This window comes from Pecten maximus, chromosome 7, assembly GCF_902652985.1.
Source record: "Pecten maximus chromosome 7, xPecMax1.1, whole genome shotgun sequence".
Classification (NCBI taxonomy): Eukaryota; Metazoa; Mollusca; class Bivalvia; order Pectinida; family Pectinidae; genus Pecten; species Pecten maximus.
In genome coordinates this window covers 15,634,217-15,652,487 of record NC_047021.1, presented here as the reverse complement: position 1 = coordinate 15,652,487, position 18,271 = coordinate 15,634,217, and the positions used below count along the sequence as shown (strand labels likewise).

Genomic DNA, 18,271 nt, shown 5'->3' with positions numbered 1-18,271 from the left:
CTCATTAACAATCAATGTAAATCAGGTGGGCTATCTCATGGTTCCTTTATGAGTAAGATTTAAGCTGCTAACCATGTTCACAGTTTGTACTACGTGTTGGGGGGGGGGGGGGGGGGGGTAGGTATAGTTTTTGCATTGTGTCTATCTGTCCTTCTGTCTGTCCATCTAACCTTTCACTCTTCATCTTGTCTTGGAGCATGGGTTCACCTAGGAGAGGTGGCATGTACCAAAATAGGTCACTCTGTCCTACATTTTGACCTTTGACCTATATAGTTATATCATATCTATCTCATACACTACTTGTCACTGGAATGTATTCTATACTTGGGTCATGGATTCTCCATGGGCGGTGTGTTACTCTACTCTTACCTATTAAGTAGGTCAATTATCTACATTTTGATCTTTGACCTACATCAAATTTGAAGAAACAGTTTGCCAGAGCTCAAATTTCTATCCTTTTCACTGAAACTTCTTACTTGGGGCGTTGATTTACCTTACTAGGGGCATGCATGGGTTCACTTGCATTGAACTTGTGATATCGCCTACTAATTGTGATATATTTGTGATATTACATAATTATACCACCAAATGCATTTATTGAGTTTTTGTATTCTGTAGATCTTTCAATCATTTAGTTTCTGAAATTAGTTTCTACATGAATACATCATTTGTATCTATACATAGTAGGAATAACATTTCACATCAGGTGGGTGACTGAAATTGACTTGTTAATGTAAACTTTTCGAGCCTTGATCCGAGGGACACTTCTGAGTCTACTTTTTGATAGAAATTTTCAGTTAAACTCATGAAAATGTATATACCGTATATCATTTCGAAATTCCAATCAATGTAGTACAAAATGCAGTTTTAAATTATGTAGTTGTAAGATACCTGTGTTTAAAGTTTGCCAAAATAATGTATATAGACCTTTTTTTTTCTAAGGTTTCAGGTTTCATTGAAAAATTCCATGCCATTTTGAAATTTCTAAATGTCAGCAAGTATGTCCTACTGTTTGTACTTCTGAAATGATATTGTTTGTAATCCAAACTAATGTGTTCTAGACACCGAGATATTATTTATCTTTAAAGATGATCATAAAGTCCAACCAAGAGATTCTCCATCTATTAGGATTTATAATTTATAATGACCATCCACGTCGTCAGACATCAGAGACAGATTACAAGTTGTAACAGTTCAGGGCAGGAAATAAGTAACATTATCATGTTCCATTTCCTCGTTCGTCATTTTGACCAATATCATATTTTGTCTGTGTGATTCTCTAGACAACCAGCAAATCATATTACAGGCATTAAACATGACTTCTGCAAGCTCAGCCTTTAGAATGCACAGGGGAATCTGAGAGAGCAGACTATTTATTCAGTGTCAATCTGATTTGTAGATGCCAATTATTGCTCTCCCTGATTTAGTCTGCAATAATAGTTTCACAATCCTCAACAGTGTTTGGAAAGGCCACTTGATTTTGCTGATATTTATAAGATGTAATATCAATTTTATTCAAAATTTAACTTAGACTTGTCATTGTTGTGCAAATATATGTTATGCCTTTGTGACTCGCTCACAAGTGTATACACATGTGTTAATGGTTATTGTAAGTATACTGCTTGTCATATCTAATAGCCAATATCTACAGTACTGTAACATGAGACATTTCATAAGCACTTCATAAATATTGTCAGTCACATGTGTAAATGTAACATAATTCTGATGTCAAAAATACTTAATAATGTCACAATGACATTGCAAGATTGTCACCTAAGGTCTGAGTCAAAATTTGCCTGCTTTTTATAGAAATCAACTCAAAATTATTTTACAATTATTTTCACAAATAAAAGTAATGTGATCAAAAGAATCTACACTTGTACTGGCTATGACTAACATGGAATTTGTAAAACTCGTTAAATAATTTAATAAATTCCATCTTACATAACCACGAGTGTAAGATCTTCGATATATAAAACAAATAGAAACACAATATGTTTTTCAAATTTACAGATAAAAAAAAAAAAAAAAATCTTATACCAAACATTCCAATTTACAGTAGTGGAGAGAAACCCATCTACACCAGACGTTCTCTGTACCAGCATCATTATCTTCAACATCCTTTCTGGGATTTCGGCCCAAATCAATACTGATATTGTGAACACAACAATAAAATGTTGTAGATTTTCTAGATAACCTACAAATTAACCAACACCATTCATATGTGTGGAAAGAACAGATATAGAAGCTATATATATATAATGTATAGTAGTATAGAAATTTAAGCTTTAGCACAAGTTTGAATGATTATTTCTGTGAAGCATTGTCAGTTTCCAATATCGTTTTGGTGGTTGATGTTGTTCTAATGTTTAAAATACAGGGCTTTTTCTGAGGGCTTTTTGGGGCCGTTAATGGGCCCCAATCCCAATTGGAATCATTTTATTTTAAAGTCAAATTCCCAAAATTTGCAGTTTACTCATGAAAAAATCTTTCCCTATTCACCAATTTTCTTCCCAAAATGAGACAAAAAGCCCCTTCCCAAACCAGTGAGAAAAAGCCCTGAAATGATAAAGTTATGATATCTTTTTATATAGAAATGTCATCACAGTTCAGAAAATCTGTCTTCAATACATGCTATTGACTATTCCCACTGTATTTTGTTGTCTTCATCCAATTTCCAGGTCCAGAAAATCAGCTTTTCAGTCAGGTCAGGTCGGTCAGGTCAGGTCAGGTCAGGTCAAGTCAGGCAACCAGCTTTGTGGGTGTTAGACCTGGAATAGGAAATCTGAATTTGTGTGGAGCTTTTGTCATGTTGAATGATTTCTTACTTGCAATTTCTGGTTAAATAATTGAACTTATTATTTTTCAGAGATCGGTAGTGCTGGCAGAGAAAGCTGCGGCTAACCATACATGGGATTCCAGTCTAAAGGTTTGTCCTGAAGTGTAGTCAGACCAATAATGTAGCCATGCTCCTAAAGTGTTTTATCTTGTACGGATTTGATTTTAGATTTAAAAGTTGATCCCCCCCCCTCCAAAAAAAAATAAAAAAAATCAATACCTCCAAACCCTCATGAAGTACACAAGTCATATTTATTAATGGCTGAAATAAAGGGTTATTTCCTGAAAACAATGAAGGAATTAATTAAATTTGAAGCCAAACAGCATCCGAGGCATTAGGCTAAATGTATTATAGAAGACCTAAAGTCTCAGAAATTAATTTCAGATAGAAATGCTATAATTCATTGTAAAATCTAAATCTAGATTCAATATGTGCAGATCAATTTGTAATGAAGAAAAAGAATCAAAACAAAAAAATTAAGGCTTGATAACCAATGTAAAACTGAAGCTAAAATTTATTCCTTTTAACACAGACAAGTTGCTAATAAAATAACACAGAAGCAATCAAAATTAGTGAAGAAGACTGAACTGTCTGTTTACATCTACACATTGACCATTTTCTGTGTTTCAGCTAGTGTCAGCTACTGCAAAAGTACTAATTGAGCATGAACTCATATATTTTAATTAGTGCATCACCAGATTTTTTTTTAAAAATGCACATCTGTATCATTTTCAAAAAATAAAAGAAGAAAAAATGGTATAACAAGCTACTTGACACAAATAATGATAACCATAAAAAAAATAAGATTTTCTCCTAAAATCTGTCCAGTTTCTCCCCATTATAATGTCCTTCATCACAGCTAGTACAATGACAGGTATATGGTTATAGCTGCCAACTAAAGCTTGACAACCAGCGGTTAGTATTGTAGTTATGGAAATGACTTTTACTTCTGTAGCTTGGTAATGTGGACTACTGGAACTCCAAGGAACCTGGCCAGCTGCTGGACCACCTGGAGTACAGTGACCGCTTCAAACAGAAGATCAACGCCACTCGCTCCAGTGTCCACATCCCTGTGGAGATCTATGAGGGAGGTCAGTGTGCTATCACCGTTGGAACATAAGTGCTATAGTTTTAAATTTTGATTTTGTCTTGTTATTGAAGAGATAATTAATTAAAGGAAAGGAAATGGATTATAGAAATTAATTAACTTGGTAATATGTGTGAATCTGTAGAAATACAAATATGGTTACTTTAATTTGGAGAGTATGATAATACATACACTAAGCTTGTTTTTCAATCCAAAGTGAAAAAAAAAATTGAATAAGATACTGTTTAAACACATTAAAGGCATATCAGTTGAACATTAATTCTTCACAATATGCTACATCAAATGTACTTTTCAATCATTTTTTCTGTGTGGTAAAAATAATTTCATATTATGTTTTAAATTGAGATTGATAGATTTATATATATCGATGAAATTTGGTCTTCAAACTGAATTTTTTTATATTTACCCGATCCACATGGATACAGACTTTTTTCTTACTGTAATTTACATATATATATGTGTCTTTATATGAACTTTTGAGTTTGAGATTCCGAATTGTCTTGTCATTAAGGTCAAGGTCACTGTTACTATTTTTTGAAAATCCTTTGTCAGCGCTCTAGTAGCTTCATTCCATGAGGGATTGAGTTCAAACTTCACACATTGATTAAGGACCATATTATCTCGGACAAAAAATTAAGTTTCAGGTATTTTTGGTCAAGGTCACTGTTACTTTAACGAGGGTCAGTAGGGGACATGGATTGCTTTAGCAATCCTCTTTATGCTTGTTGATTATATTACAAATTAATGTATTTCATCAAACAAGAAATATTAGATGATCAGTATTTTGATTGGGTGACCCATCTTTTTGTCAGATATTCACATCCTCAATGGATTGATGTGGTCGGATCAACTAGACACTGTATTTGAGGAGAAACTACCAACGTGACGATGACATCTTGTGGCAGTACTTTGGCAGTCAAACTGGTTTCATGAGAACATTTCCAGGTAAAGTTCACTAATAGTATGTGATTCTCTGGGAATACTGACACACTTTTCACCTGTTCAAACTGAATTAACCTAATAAGTGTCCTATACTTAGCTGTGGATCTGACTTGATACTGTATTAACTGAATATCTCTCAATATGTACAGTTACTAGTTACAAGGAATGTAGTCATTGCCAGCGCTGCTGTTACTGGCAGGTCTTAGTGATAAAAGGGTACTGAATAATTAACCTGCTGTACGATGGATGAGTTTACAATGGCTGTGGCCAGTGTACCCTTTATATATATAGATACAAAATCTTGTCTGAGTGCTTCAAACATATAACAGATCCATGATTTAGACTTTTTAATGGCTCCTTAATACTAGATCAATGTTAGGCTTGGCTTAAATGAATAGATGAACTTTTGGTTGTTTTTATGTACTTCACACAATTTCACAGGGCATTGTATAAGAATGATCACACAAATTTACAGGGTATTGTGTAAGAATGAGCACACAAATTTACAGGGTATTGTGTATGAATGATCACACAAATTTACAGGGTATTGTGTATGAATGATCACACAAATTTACAGGGTATTGTGTATGAATGATCACACAAATTTACAGGGTATTGTGTACGAATGATCACACAAATTTACAGGGTATTGTGTACGAATGATCACACAAATATACAGGGTATTGTGTATGAATGATCACACAAATTTACAGGGTATTGTGTATGAATGATCACACAAATTTACAGGGAAGTTTGTTTGCAAGAGGTGTCATAAACTCCTCAACCGATTTATGTATTGGGAATGACAGAGAATACAACAGTTACCCTTGGACATTGATCCCTAGCTAAATAAAGTGGTATCATGGAATAGTCTATAGAGTTGGTGTACCTAGTAGGATACAACAATTACCCTGGACATTGCTCCTAGTGGTGTCATCGAAAAGAGTTGGTGTATCTAGTAGGATATAACAATTACCCTTGGATATTGCTCCTAGTGGTGTCATCGGAAAGAGTTGGTGTATCTAGTAGGATACAACAATTACCCTTGGATATTGCTCCTAGTGGTGTCATCGGAAAGAGTTGGTGTATCTAGTAGGATACAACAATTACCCATGCATGGACATTGGAGCTAGTGGTGTCATGTTAAGAATTGGTGAATCTAGTAGGATACAACTGTTACCCTTGGACATTGATCCCTAGTAGTATCATGGTAAAGAGTTGGTGTATCTAGTAGGATACAATAATTACCCTTGGACATTACTCCCTAGTGGTGTCATGGTAAAGAGTTGGTGTATCTAGTAGGATACAAAAATTACCCTTGGACATTACTCCCTAGTGGTGTCATGGTAAAGAGTTGGTGTATCTAGTAGGATACAACAATTACCCATGGACATTGCTCCCTAGTGGTGTCATGGTAAAGAGTTGGTGTATCTTGTAGGATACAAAAATTACCCTTGGACATTGCTCCCTAGTGGTGTCATGGTAAAGAGTTGGTGTATGTAGTAGGATACAACAATTACCCATGGACATTGCTCCCTAGTGGTGTCATGGTAAAGAGTTGGTGTATCTTGTAGGATACAACAGTTACCCTTGGACATTGGTCCCTAGTAGTGTCACGATAAAATGTGATGTATCAAGTAGTTTTTCAACCATTTCTTGTTTGTGTTGGACTCAAGGGAAGAAGAGGTTTTGTTAAGAGTTTCAATGATTTTATATTGAGTATATGATAAGAGGTTGGAATGAAGTGTTCTCATTTACACTGTTTATGTTTCCAGGGAGTTTGTGGACTACACCTGACGATGAGGTAGACTTGTACGATGTCCGACGTAGACCGTGGTGTGTATATCTCCAGCTCATGTTTAATATTATCCCAATGTGAACATTTCCATCATTAGCTTTAAAACAGTCCTATTTAGGAAATTAAAAAGTTCAGGGAAAAAAAATCGCTGACAGAATTTTACATGAAATTCATAGTTTTCATAGTTTTATTCATTGACAAAATCTAAAAACATAATTAGTGGCATTGAATAGTTTAAAACCTTCATATAATTAAAATACATATCCGTACATGGTTTAATACATTGTCTCCCAACTTACATCAGTTATGTCATTCAATTTATGAGTGATATGGCTAGGAAAATGATTTTTTTTTTGTGTGTGATCCATCTTTTTTTTCTGCAGGTATACCCAGGGCTCCAGTTCTCCGAAGGACATGCTCATCTTAATTGATAGGTTTGTACTCATTAATGATACATCTTTTATGCAGAAACAAATATTACAATGTTATTGATAACTCATGTAAAGTTTGTATGTTTGGTTGTACTGAACTTGTCTCCTGGGGTACATCCTGGAGTAATATAATCTGTTATCTGATTCCTACACTCTCTTGAGTCATGATATAACTTTTTCCCCAGGCCTCCTTGAGTCATAATCTAAGTCATTTATCATGCCCCCTTAAGTCCAAAATAACTCATTTCCAATGCATGCCCCCTTAAGTCATTATATAACTCATTTCCAAGGCCCTTGACTCATCATATAACTTGTTCCCCAGGCCCCTTGACTCATTATATATTTTGTTCCCCATACCCCCTTAAGTCATTATCTTATAACTTGTTCCTCAGGTCTATTGAGTCATTATCTAATTAATTGCCCTTTTCTCCCTTAAGTCATTATGTAACTCATTTCCAAGGCCTCCTTGAGTCATTATATAACTCATTTCCCATGCCACCTTGAGTCATTATATAACTCATTTCCAAGGCCCCCTTGAGTCATTATGTAACTCATTTCCAAGGCCTCCTTGAGTCATTATGTAACTCATTTCCATGGCCTCCTTGAGTCATTATATAACTCATTTCCCATGCCCCCTTGAGTCATTATATAACTCATTTCCAAGGCCTCCTTGAGTCATTATGTAACTCATTTCCAAGGCCTCCTTGAGTCATTATATAACTCATTTCCAAGGCCCCCTTGAGTCATTATATAACTCATTTCCAAGGCCTCCTTGAGTCATTATATAACTCATTTCCAAGGCCCCCTTAAGTCATTATATAACTCATTTCCCATGCCCCCTTGAGTCATTATATAACTCATTTCCCATGCCCCCTTGAGTCATTATATAACTCATTTCCCATGCCCCCTTGAGTCATTATAACTGATTTCTCCCCAAGATTTTTTATACATGTTACTATTTATAACTAAATTTTCCTGGGCCTCTAGGTTTGAATTATAGATGGTTCTCCTGGTTCCTTGTAAAAATTCATCTTAACATATCATAGCAGTAATCTTATTTTAGGCCGAGAAGCATTACGCTAAATTATGAATGCGCTGTTTGCACTTTCTATATACTGTTTCTATAGATAATGATAATAAATATTTTTGGCTTGCTTATTCATTAGTGTGCTTGTCTGTTTAAATTTTGAAAGCACTTCAATTTGAGCATGCCAAAGAAAGTATTATATTATTGTAGGTACATATGTAAGAAAGGATTTTGTTCAAAGACAAATATATGTAAAGTCCCTGTGGATGAATTAGTTTGAATGTCTGAGACAGAGAGCTCGGTGCTAATCTTTTATGTATGTATGTTTCAGGAGTGGAAGTGTTCACGGTAAAACACTACAGCTGGTAAGGTTGCGGTCAAATCCATTTTGGACACGCTCGGAGAGAACGACTTTGTACAGATCATTATGGTTGGTCATTCTATATCATTGTTGAGATCCAGTATAATTATAACATCCTGTATTACGGACACTTTACAGTCAATGTGTGTATACTAATGGTTAAATGTTTAAATCAATGGTTTTGTACATTAGTGTAAATACACAAGTCTTGTACTTGTTTGGAGTTTCGAGAGCATAGTGAGGATCCATCAATTAACTTAATTAGCTGTGATCAGCTGTTATTAGACAATGGCATACTAATTATCTGTAAGGTTTGTCTGTTGTGTACAAGTCTGGTTAGCTTTATCAGTCATAATGTAAACACGCATTATTCATGGAATCATAAGCCGAAATTGGCCAGTGAAAATGTAGATATCAGGTTAAGAATTGATTGCTAACAGATCTGCATTCTTTTTTTCAAAAACAAGATTTTTAGGAAATGTTCATCACAAAATGTTTATTACAAAACGCTGTTCAATAGCCTACTAATATAACAAAGTTTATTGTATATAGATAATGTTTGTGATGATAAAGTAAGAATTACAGAATAAGCTAGCTATAGGTGAAATAACATCATGTTATGAAGTATACTGTTTATTTTTGCAGTTCTCCACTGAAGCTGACTATGTGAGCTGTTTTAAAACATTTGTACAGGCCAATTATAGGAACAAGAAGGTGTGTCTTTAAGAATTAATTCATCCCCATTAATTTAATGATAGGGGTTTACTGTTGATTATAAGGGAATACGGGTATGAGGAAGTCAAATTCAGTAAAACTTGTCTCCAACTTGTTGAATCTATAAAATTAATCAATCGGAGGACAAAGTTTGAAAGCAATTAGGATTATTCTACTGCATACAGGTTGTAGGAGGAGTATTTCACCTTTTAAAGATAAAATTTGGATGGGATCTACTACATAAGGGTGGTTAGAAGGTTTGCTATCTTACTAAATGAGGTTGTTGATCTAGTTCTATAGCATGATTTTGGTGCTAGGATGAGTATTTAAATTTTACAAGGTTAGATTAGCTAGGGGTTACTGTGGGTATTCATCGTGACCAAGGTAGAGTTCGCTAGATTATACTGTAAAGTAGGGGTTATCGTGACCAAGGTAGAGTTCACTAGATTATACTGTAAAGTGGGGGTTATCGTGACCAAGGTAGTGTTCGCTAGATTATACTGTAAAGTGGGGGTTATTGTGACCAAGGTAGAATTCAATAGATTATACTGTAAAGTGGGGGTTATTGTGACCACGGTAGAATTCAATAGATTATACTGTAAAGTGGGGGTTATTGTGACCAAGGTAGAATTCGCTAGATTATACTGTACAGTGGGGGAAGGAAGGGTATTTATCTGGACCAGGGTAGAGTTAGCTAGGTTATACTGTACAGTGGGGGTAGGAAGGGTATTTATCTGGACCAGGGTTGAGTTAGCCAGGTTATACTGTAGTTATGGGATAGGAAGGGTATTTATCTGGACCAGGGTGAAGCTTGCCAGTTATACTGTAGTGGGGGTAGGAAGGGTATTTATCTGGACCAGGGTTGAGTTAGCCAGGTTATACTGTAGTTATGGAATAGGAAGGGTATTTATCTGGACCAGGGTGAAGCTGGCCAGTTATACTGTAGTGGGGGTAGGAAGGGTATTTATCTCGACCAAGGTTAAGTTAGACAGGTTATACTGTACAGTGGAGGTAGGAAGGGTATTTATCTGGACCAGGGTAGAGTTAGCTAGGTTATACTGTACAGTGGGGGTAGGAAGGGTATTTATCTGGACCAGGGTTGAGTTAGCCGGGTTATACTGTAGTTATGGGATAGGAAGGGTATTTATCTGGACCAGGGTGAAGCTCGCCAGTTATACTGTACAGTGGGGGTAGGAAGGGTATTTATCTGGACCAGGGTAGAGTTAGCCAGGTTATACTGTACAGTGGGGGTAGGAAGGGTATTTATCTGGACCAGGGTAGAGTTAGACAGGTTATACTGTACAGTGGGGGTAGGAAGGGTATTTATCTGGACCAGGGTAGAGTTAGCCAGGTTATACTGTACAGTGGGGGTAGGAAGGGTATTTATCTGGACCAGGGTAGAGTTAGCCAGGTTATACTGTACAGTGGGGGTAGGAAGGGTATTTATCTGGACCAGGGTAGAGTTAGCCAGGTTATACTGTACAGTGGGGGTAGGAAGGATATTTATCTGGACCAGGGTAGAGTTAGCCAGGTTATACTGTACAGTGGGGGTAGGAAGGGTATTTATCTGGACCAGGGTAGAGTTAGCCAGGTTATACTGTAGTTATGGGGTAAGAAGGGTATTTATCTGGACCAGGGTGAAGTTAGCCAGGTTATACTGTAGTTATGGGATAGGAAGGGTATTTATCTGGACCAGGGTGAAGCTGGCCAGTTATACTGTAGTGGGGGTAGGAAGGTAACTCGCCATGGTTGAGTCGGACAGATTTGGTATAATTTGGGTTGAAGGAGTGTTTGACATGTCCAAGGATGTTAACTCTCTACTTTGTTTCTCATTACCAGCTCCTTGGAAAAGCAGTTGATGATCTTACAGCTAAAGGCATGGCCAATTTTAAAGTTGGACTTAACTTTGCATTTGAACAGTTTGAAAAGGTAATCTGCTTGATGTTTAAATTAGTCTTTGATGATATTTATGATACTGTTCTTTTTGTTTATTCATTTTCTCTGAAAATCATTTTATTGCTTCAAAAATCTGTTTATGTAAACAAGAATTTTCATCATTGTTACTAAAGATAGGTTAAATTACACTTCATTTCCGCTAAAATTAGGCTTAATTTATGTTGGAAGTTTTATAGGTTAAATACACTTCATTTCCGCTAAAATTAGGCTTAATTTATGTTGGAAGTTTTATAGGTTAAATACACTTCATTTCCGCTAAAATTAGGCTTAATTTATGTTGGAAGATTTATAGGTTAAATACACTTCATTTCCGCTAAAATTAGGCTTAATTTATGTTGGAAGTTTTATAGGTTAAATACACTTCATTTCCGCTAAAATTAGGCTTAATTTATGTTGGAAGTTTATAGGTTAAATACACTTCATTTCCGCTAAAATTAGGCTTAATTTATGTTGGAAGATTTATAGGCAACATTCTGTCCATACAGCATTCCTGACAACTATTTTTTTTCATTAGAATTTGTTTAATTTATTGTACACGACTTGGAATAGGGATATTTCTGAGACCTTGATACACCTATTAACCAACAAATACATTTTAACAACTCTGTTACCGACTCCTGTGTAAACCCATAGGGAAAAGACCTCCATATTATGCAAGAGGATGGCTGAAAAAAAGTCAACTGCAACTTGTTTTAAGTCCAAATTACAGTAAAAAATGACAGAAAAAGCAGCAATGAATTGGTGCTGGAATCGTGCCAACAACTGACGGCAGAGCGGGAGTGTGTCGTTGGTGTGGTGGTAATGGATACTGTAATTAACTATAGAGAACGATTAGCACATTATCGCCCTGCTGCTTGTATAATAAAATGATGTCAGTTTACCAGCCTTAATCTATAATTAACACCCCTTAATTAAGATTCATTCTGACGAAGCAGGGAAAATCAGGGTTTAAGAGGACAAAGTTCACGTGTTAACTTTAAAGATTTCACACATCCAATACAGGAAGCAGTTTGTATAGGGATCAGTTGGCCTGTGATTGAGATTTAGGCGATAACCAGCTTCGTCATTCTGTGTGTAAACTCAGGGGATACAGTTTCAGAGTGACCTAGCTACTTTTCAAGTGAGAGGGAATATTTTATGAATGAATTTTTTGAAGTTAAATTATTTAAGTAAAATTATACATATCTCTACAAGTGACTTATTGCAATTGCATTTTGTCCATTGTTGTGAGTCTGTGAATAATTTTTGTCTTCTTCTTAGAAACCAGAGAGTCAATTTCAATGAAATTCTGTTGAAACCTTCCATGGCCAAATGTCAGTGGAAATTGTGAATTATATTATTCCACCCACCAGGGGCCTGGAGGGTAGAACAAAAAGGGTCAATTTGGCTGGAATTGCTAAAATCTTTTTCTCTAGATCCAGATGTGGTAGAATCAGATATGCCTATTTGAAGGAAGGGTCTTAAGGTGCTTTACCAAACTTGTGAATTTCATGACCCTGGGGTCTCTCGTATAGTTTGTACATGATGGCATTCCTAGTAACCTGGCCATTACTCATGATATTGTGATCTGTGTTAGTTTTCAATTTAAATTATCTGTATACTGAATGAATTATATTGTAACAATGTTGTGGATGGAGGCATATTGTACAGATACAGAGATAGAGAGCATAATTATGACTAGACAATGTGTTGTGGTAGGGGACATGTACTGTAGCATGACTAGACAATATGTTGTGGTAGGGGACATGTACGGTATCGTGACTAGACAATGTGTTGTGGTAGGGGACATGTACGGTATCATAACTAGACAATGTGTTGTGGTAGGGGACATGTATTGTATCATGACTAGACAATGTGTTGTGGTAGGGGACATGTACGGTATCGTGACTAGACAATGTGTTGTGGTAGGGGACATGTACGGTATCATGACTACACAATGTGTTATGGTAGGGGACATGTACAGTATCATGACTAGACAATATGTTGTGGTAGGGGACATGTACGTTATCGTGACTAGACAATGTGTTGTGGTAGGGGACATGTACTGTATCATGACTAAACAATGTGTTGTGTTAGGGGACATGTACTGTATCATGACTAGGCGGTGTGTTGTGGTAGGGGACATGTACTGTATCGTGACTAGACAATGTGTTGTGGTAGGGGACATGTACGGTATCATGACTAGACAATATGTTGTGGTAGGGGACATGTACGTTATCGTGACTAGACAATATGTTGTGGTAGGGGACATGTACGTTATCGTGACTAGACAATGTGTTGTGGTAGGGGACATGTACTGTATCATGACTAAACAATGTGTTGTGTTAGGGGACATGTACTGTATCATGACTAGGCGGTGTGTTGTGGTAGGGGACATGTACTGTATCATGACTAAACAATGTGTTGTGTTAGGGGACATGTACTGTATCATGACTAGGCGGTGTGTTGTGGTAGGGGACATGTACGGTATCATAACTAGACAATGTGTTGTGGTAGGGGACATGTACTGTATCATGACTACACAATGTGTTGTGGTAGGGGACATGTACGGTATCATGACTAGACAATGTGTTGTGGTAGGGGACATGTACGGTATCATGACTACACAATGTGTTGTGGTAGGGGACATGTACGGTATCATGACTAGACAATGTGTTGTGGTAGGGGACATGTATTGTATCATAACTAGACAATGTGTTGTGGTAGGGGACATGTACAGTATCATAACTAGACAATGTGTTGTGGTAGGGGACATGTATTGTATCATAACTAGACAATGTGTTGTGGTAGGGGACATGTACTGTATCATGACTAGACAATGTGTTGTGGTAGGGGACATGTACGGTATCATGACTAGACAATGTGTTGTGGTAGGGGACATGTACTTGTATCATGACTAGACAATGTGTTTGGTAGGGGACATGTACTTGTAGCATGACTAGACAATGTGTTGTGGGTAGGGGACATGTACGGTATCGTGACTAGACAATGTGTTGTGGTAGGGGACATGTACTGTATCATGACTAGACAATGTGTTGTGGTAGGGGACATGTACTGTATCATGACTAGACAATGTGTTGTGGTAGGGGACATGTACTGTATCATGACTAGACAATGTGTTGTGGTAGGGGACATGTACTGTATCATGACTAGACAATGTGTTGTGGTAGGGGACATGTACTGTATCATGACTAGACAATGTGTTGTGGTAGGGGACATGTACGGTATCGTGACTAGACAATGTGTTGTGGTAGGGGACATGTACGGTATCATGACTAGACAATGTGTTGTGGTAGGGGACATGTACTGTATCATGACTAGACAATGTGTTGTGGTAGGGGACATGTACGGTATCATGACTAGACAATGTGTTGTGGTAGGGGACATGTACGGTATCATGACTAGACAATGTGTTGTGGTAGGGGACATGTATTGTATCATAACTAGACAATGTGTTGTGGTAGGGGACATGTACTGTAGCATGACTAGACAGTGTATTGTGGTAGGGGACATGTACTGTAGCATGACTAGACAGTGTGTTGTGGTAGGGGACATGTATTGTATCATGACTAGACAATATGTGTTGTGGTAGGGGACATGTACGGTATCGTGACTAGACAATGTGTTGTGGTAGGGGACATGTACGGTATCATGACTAGACAGTGTATTGTGGTAGGGGACATGTACTGTATCATGACTAATGTGTTGTGGTAGGGGACATGTACTGTATCATGACTAGACAATGTGTTATGATTGTGGACTTTTTTCATTTTATTTGTTGTCTGTAGCTAACTTTAATCATTTGACAGTTTGAGGCCAAGTTTCAAGACAGAAACAGAACCACAGCTGGTGAGGGTGCAGACTGTAACAAGATGATCATGCTCCTGACTGATGGAGGCACTGACATGGCAGAGGAGGTGTTCAAGGAACGAAACTGGGACCGCGATCGTATGGTCAGTATTTACCTGGTTACTGAATAGACATAACTAGAGGTTCCTAGTCCCCACTAGGAGTTATGAGGACTGTAGGTTTGCACAGTGTCTGTCCTTCAGTCCTTTCTTCCATCTGCACTTCCGAATTTTATTGTCTGGGCTCACTTTGGTCACTCTGACCTGCATTTTGACCTTTGACCTAAAGCCAAGTTTAAAGTTTTGTCTGGGCTCTATTTTTTTCACCACTGGTCATTGGAACTTAATACAGTAAAACTCACTTGTGTCGAACACGGTTGAATCGAATACATCGGATGAGTCGAACATTTCGTTCGGTCCCGATTTTTTCCCTTCTTTATCTTAGTAAATTAAGCACGGATGATTCGAACACTGTTGAATCGAATACTGCGGTTGTGTCGAATATATTTTGTGGTCCCTCCCTTCGTAACTATACAAAAATTTCCGTTTTTGTGTCGAACATCATGGCATCATGCTGTCTCAGGTAAAATTTGCTGACCTCGCCTGATTGACCGAGTGTGACCAATCACCCGTAACGGTGTTACCAGAGCCTATTGTTAGGTTCCGGCTGTCGGGCGCACATCATCCCATTGTTTAGTTCAGATATACATAATTATAACTAAGAATAAAATGTGCGCGTTTTAGTCTACAAACCAATAGACCTATGTGTTCTGTTTACTGTTTTGATACACATGGCCACCGAAAAAAATAAGGAAAAAGTGAACGATAAATTACATATCTTCCATCGAAAAATGCACAGAAAAAATACTTGTCTGTCATTGATTTATTTATATATGCCTAAATTCTGAATACGACGATGCAATAGTAACAATGATATGCGGGATGTTTTTACTCTGTTCAAAAGATCGAAGCAATGCATGATCATGCAGCCGATAAACACTGACCGCGGCCTTCACCTTTGATACAAAATCAGCACGCGTACTGTCGATCAAATTTTCCTGAACTGTTTATTGTTTTATATTGTTAAATTGTAGAACAATATAAACGGATTTTAAGATAAATAATATGAGTGCAATACGTGCATATACATTTATATTCTTATAATGTATGTATCGTTTTCGTAAAATATTATGCTGGCATTGTAAGACTCCCATGTGTAAATCGCGTGTCTATGTCAAAGATGATTTTACGCATGAACTTTGTTTTGATCTGTAACCGTGCACAATATTGTTTATTAGATAAAGGAATAAGTATTATCATGTACAATTATTCAATTTTTTTGTTATTATTTATTGCTTATTTTCGACTATGTTATCAAGCACTTGTTCTACATGCAACCGATGATAGTCAGGTATTTTGTCTCCGTATACAAACAGACACGGATAAGTCGAACCATCAGATAAGTTGAATATTTTGCTTGGTCCCGTCGACTTCGACTTATCCGAGTTTTACTGTATGTGGAGAATGGACCGACCTAGGTAAGGCATTTGTGGCAAGAAAATTGGTTTAACTCCTAATAGTGATGACAAATAGATGTCTAATAGAGGTAGTAGTTATCCCTGTGGTGACATAATGGGTTTCTCTGTGGGCTTTTAATCTGCCACGAAAACAATAGCTCTTCACTTAGGATCATGACAATAAAGACTATTACGTTTATTTTGATATTTTCTCTCAAAATGTTCAAACAGGATTATGATGTCTCCCCTTGGAATGAAGGCAGACATTGAATTAGCACATGTTCTTGTTCTGGCCCTAACATTTTCTTTTCCAGGCCATAAACCATTCTAAACCATTGTAGATATCTTGACAAACCTGCATTATATTTTCATCACCTGAAGCTGATGTTTAATGTACTGCTGTTCATTGTAACCTTGACCTCAAGGTCAAATAGTACAATTTTTAAACGAACATTAATGTTCGGTTATTGCCATCAAGAACTGGACTGAGAAATATGACCATATTTGGTAGCCACATTCACCAATACGCCATCTACTGTCTGTTTCAATGAAATATGGCTGCCCCCATTGCCTTACGCTTCAAATAATTTACTTACAAAAACACCTTCGTTTTATGTAGTAGTTTTACCGAAAATGTTGAAATGTATTCAGTAGATGTTTTCAAGATGCATACGATTTGAGAAATGCATAACGCTAGCGAAATGTGAAGACTAAATGAACCTGAACTTTACGAATAACTCCAGGTCAATATATTTATGTAAACAAATATTGCGCAGGCGCATTCGTCTCCGGATGTTTAGAAAGTTTTGCTCTTCCGTGTTCATTCCAAAACGGCTGACATTATAGCATCGGTCTGCAAATATGTCCGCGATTTACTTAAATGTGTATTATATATATTCTAGAATGTTACATCATTATCAACTAGATGAATATTTCTATAATTTAGAGAAAGAAATATATCAATAACGGCATACGAGACGATACATTGTATCATACTATAGGTTACTGTACTGCGTACAGTACATGTTTGCGAGAAAGGTAGATACTAGGTGGCATTTGTGGTCAGGGTGACTGGTCATAGCGTTAACATTGTCATCGATTTCCATATTCCATTTTCCTTTGACGAAAACGACCAATAAATCAAATGCAAATGATAATATCTTGTTTGCCATGTGCACGGGATTGGTTGTTGTAGGCGATACTTGGAACGTATTTACTGTTGTAAGGGAGGTAACTGCAAGATTACGGAAATCAAACGTTAAACCAATTTGATTGGTCGATTCTTCCATGACTTTGGCAGGGGGTTTACAATCGAAGTGACAGATAACTACGGCAATATATTCAGATGATATCAACAATAACACTTTTAGATACGTGTGGTCGGCAGTTGTCATGTTTAAAATGAACAATTATATAGCTTGTTTTTATTTCGGCAAAGTCGAGAATATTTACTGAAACGGACCACAGGTGAAGCAGACTTGGAAATACCGAAACAAAGAAAAATGGGGCTCAATTATAATATAAATTGGCATTATTTTCAGAGAATTGACCCACATATATGTTTTTCAATGCCTAATTGTATCATATGTAAAATATTAGTGGTTTACGAATTTTAAATTAATTTTTCATTTGCGAATCGCGGCCCGATTGTCGTTAGGGTTGAATTACAGCGAAATGGCCGATAGTGGACCCAAATCGATATTTTTACGAGAGAATGGACCCAATATAGG

The 18,271-nt window shown here is 36.8% G+C and overlaps 1 protein-coding gene across 1 annotated transcript in view; it reads left to right on the top strand.

The window, feature by feature from the left end:
* The window catches only part of LOC117331742 (voltage-dependent calcium channel subunit alpha-2/delta-1-like), a 141,827-nt gene that overhangs the window by 61,500 nt on the left and 62,056 nt on the right, over positions 1 to 18,271 (top strand). The window contains 11 exon segments of the mRNA XM_033890610.1: positions 2,870 to 2,929; positions 3,795 to 3,930; positions 4,760 to 4,812; positions 4,814 to 4,892; positions 6,665 to 6,725; positions 7,071 to 7,121; positions 8,477 to 8,508; positions 8,511 to 8,575; positions 9,152 to 9,220; positions 11,060 to 11,149; positions 14,986 to 15,129. Coding sequence (XP_033746501.1) covers positions 2,870 to 2,929; positions 3,795 to 3,930; positions 4,760 to 4,812; positions 4,814 to 4,892; positions 6,665 to 6,725; positions 7,071 to 7,121; positions 8,477 to 8,508; positions 8,511 to 8,575; positions 9,152 to 9,220; positions 11,060 to 11,149; positions 14,986 to 15,129 — 840 coding nt within the window.